The following is a 1,431-nucleotide window of genomic DNA, read 5'->3' on the forward strand; positions in this document are numbered from 1 at the left end:
TTGTTGTCACCCTTGACAGGGTCGCTGCGTTGCTTCTTCCCCGTCTTCAGGCTCGGATTGGCCTGCACATTGGCCCTAACGCGTTGCCTGACATGCTCCCGGGCTTCCCAGTTAGGAGGTGCCTTGTCGGGATATAGGTAGTAGCACTGCGTTGTCGGGTGGATGTGGCCGCAAGCGCGGCACTGTTCGGTCGGGCGCTTTCGCTTGTTGGGTGTGGTAGACGAGTTGGACTGTTGCTCAGGCTGTTGTTGGCCACCAAAGCTGGCAAATGCTCCCTTGCCTACCCGGTTGGGCACAGGCTGGATGAGGTCATCGATGGAAGCCTTGATGTCCCGGGAAACAGTCCGATAGTTGAGGCTCTCGTAGGATGGCCTACATTGGATGCGGTAGGTCTGAACGAAGCCTGGAAAGTGGGCGCGTAGTGCGGCCATCAATGGGTTGAACCAGAGGTCGGTTGTTGTAGGTTCAGGCATGCCGTGTGCGTGCATTAGTTGAAGCAGGCTCTCCCAAGTGGTCAGCCAGGCCGTCAGGTCCGGCTTCTTCAGATGCTTGTTCTTTTGCAGGGAGTTCAGGTGGTCGGCAAGCCTGGTTCTGATAGAAGTGTTGGTATCGCTCGGCAGGTCGGATGCTTCCTTGAGGTTGCGATACCAGGTGCGAAGGTCTCGGTGACCCGGGCAGTGGGCATCGCGAAGTTGTTGGGAAACGGTCGTGTTGAAGTGCTTGATGGCTTTGGCTAGGCGCTGGGTCTGGATGTCGTGCCTTCGAACAGCGGCAGTATAGCGGGCATTCGCCTGGGCCACAAAGGCGCCCTGCAGTGCATCGATTTCCCGCTTCCTCTGTTCGATGCGCGCCTGCAGGTCGGATGCCTTAGTCGTGTTCGTAGTGGTGGTCGTGGTGGAATCTGGGCCTTCGTTGCCTTGGGTGGAGGTTTGCAAGGTGTTTGACTGGGTGCCGTCGTCGTCTTCGTTGATGGAAGTGGTAGGCGTAATAGGCTGAAGTGGCTGGGCGACCTTTAGCAGTTCGGCACTGCGGTAGGCCTCGAATTCGTCAAAGGCGTTGAAATCTTCGTCGGGCTCAGCCAACAGCTCCTTGGTGCCCTGGAAGTATGGGAGTAGGCCGTGGATGGCCATGGTAGCCGTAAACTCCCGGTCCCAGGAGGGCCAATCGGCAGGCCCGTTGAGGATGACAATGGTCTTGGGCGTGGCTTCAGTGGAAGACGACATCGTAGGTTGGGAATGGAGGGCGACAGTCGGTCGTCGTTAGATGGGTTCCGTTCGGTAGCTCAATGGGTGGTCGAGCGTTGCGCAGCGAAGCGTTGCAAAATGAGACTCTTAATTGTTGGAACCTGCAGGGCGACGACCGCTGAGATATGCGTTGGAAGAAGCTATTCCCAGTCAAAGCAGTGTATCGATTTCTTAAGGTGGTAAAAAG

General features: G+C 57.1%; 1 protein-coding gene across 1 annotated transcript; it reads right to left on the reverse strand.

The window, feature by feature from the left end:
* Positions 1–44: 44 nt before the first annotated feature.
* N657DRAFT_584565 (uncharacterized protein) lies at positions 45–1,223 on the reverse strand (the record flags this gene model as incomplete). The annotated part of the gene is made up of 1 exon (XM_062789764.1): positions 45–1,223. A coding segment is annotated over one exon (1,179 nt), but the record flags the coding sequence as incomplete, so codon positions are not given.
* Positions 1,224–1,431: the final 208 nt, after the last annotated feature.

The sequence above is a fragment of the Parathielavia appendiculata genome, assembly GCF_033297405.1.
Source record: "Parathielavia appendiculata strain CBS 731.68 unplaced genomic scaffold N657scaffold_102, whole genome shotgun sequence".
Lineage (NCBI taxonomy): Eukaryota > Fungi > Ascomycota > Sordariomycetes > Sordariales > Chaetomiaceae > Parathielavia > Parathielavia appendiculata.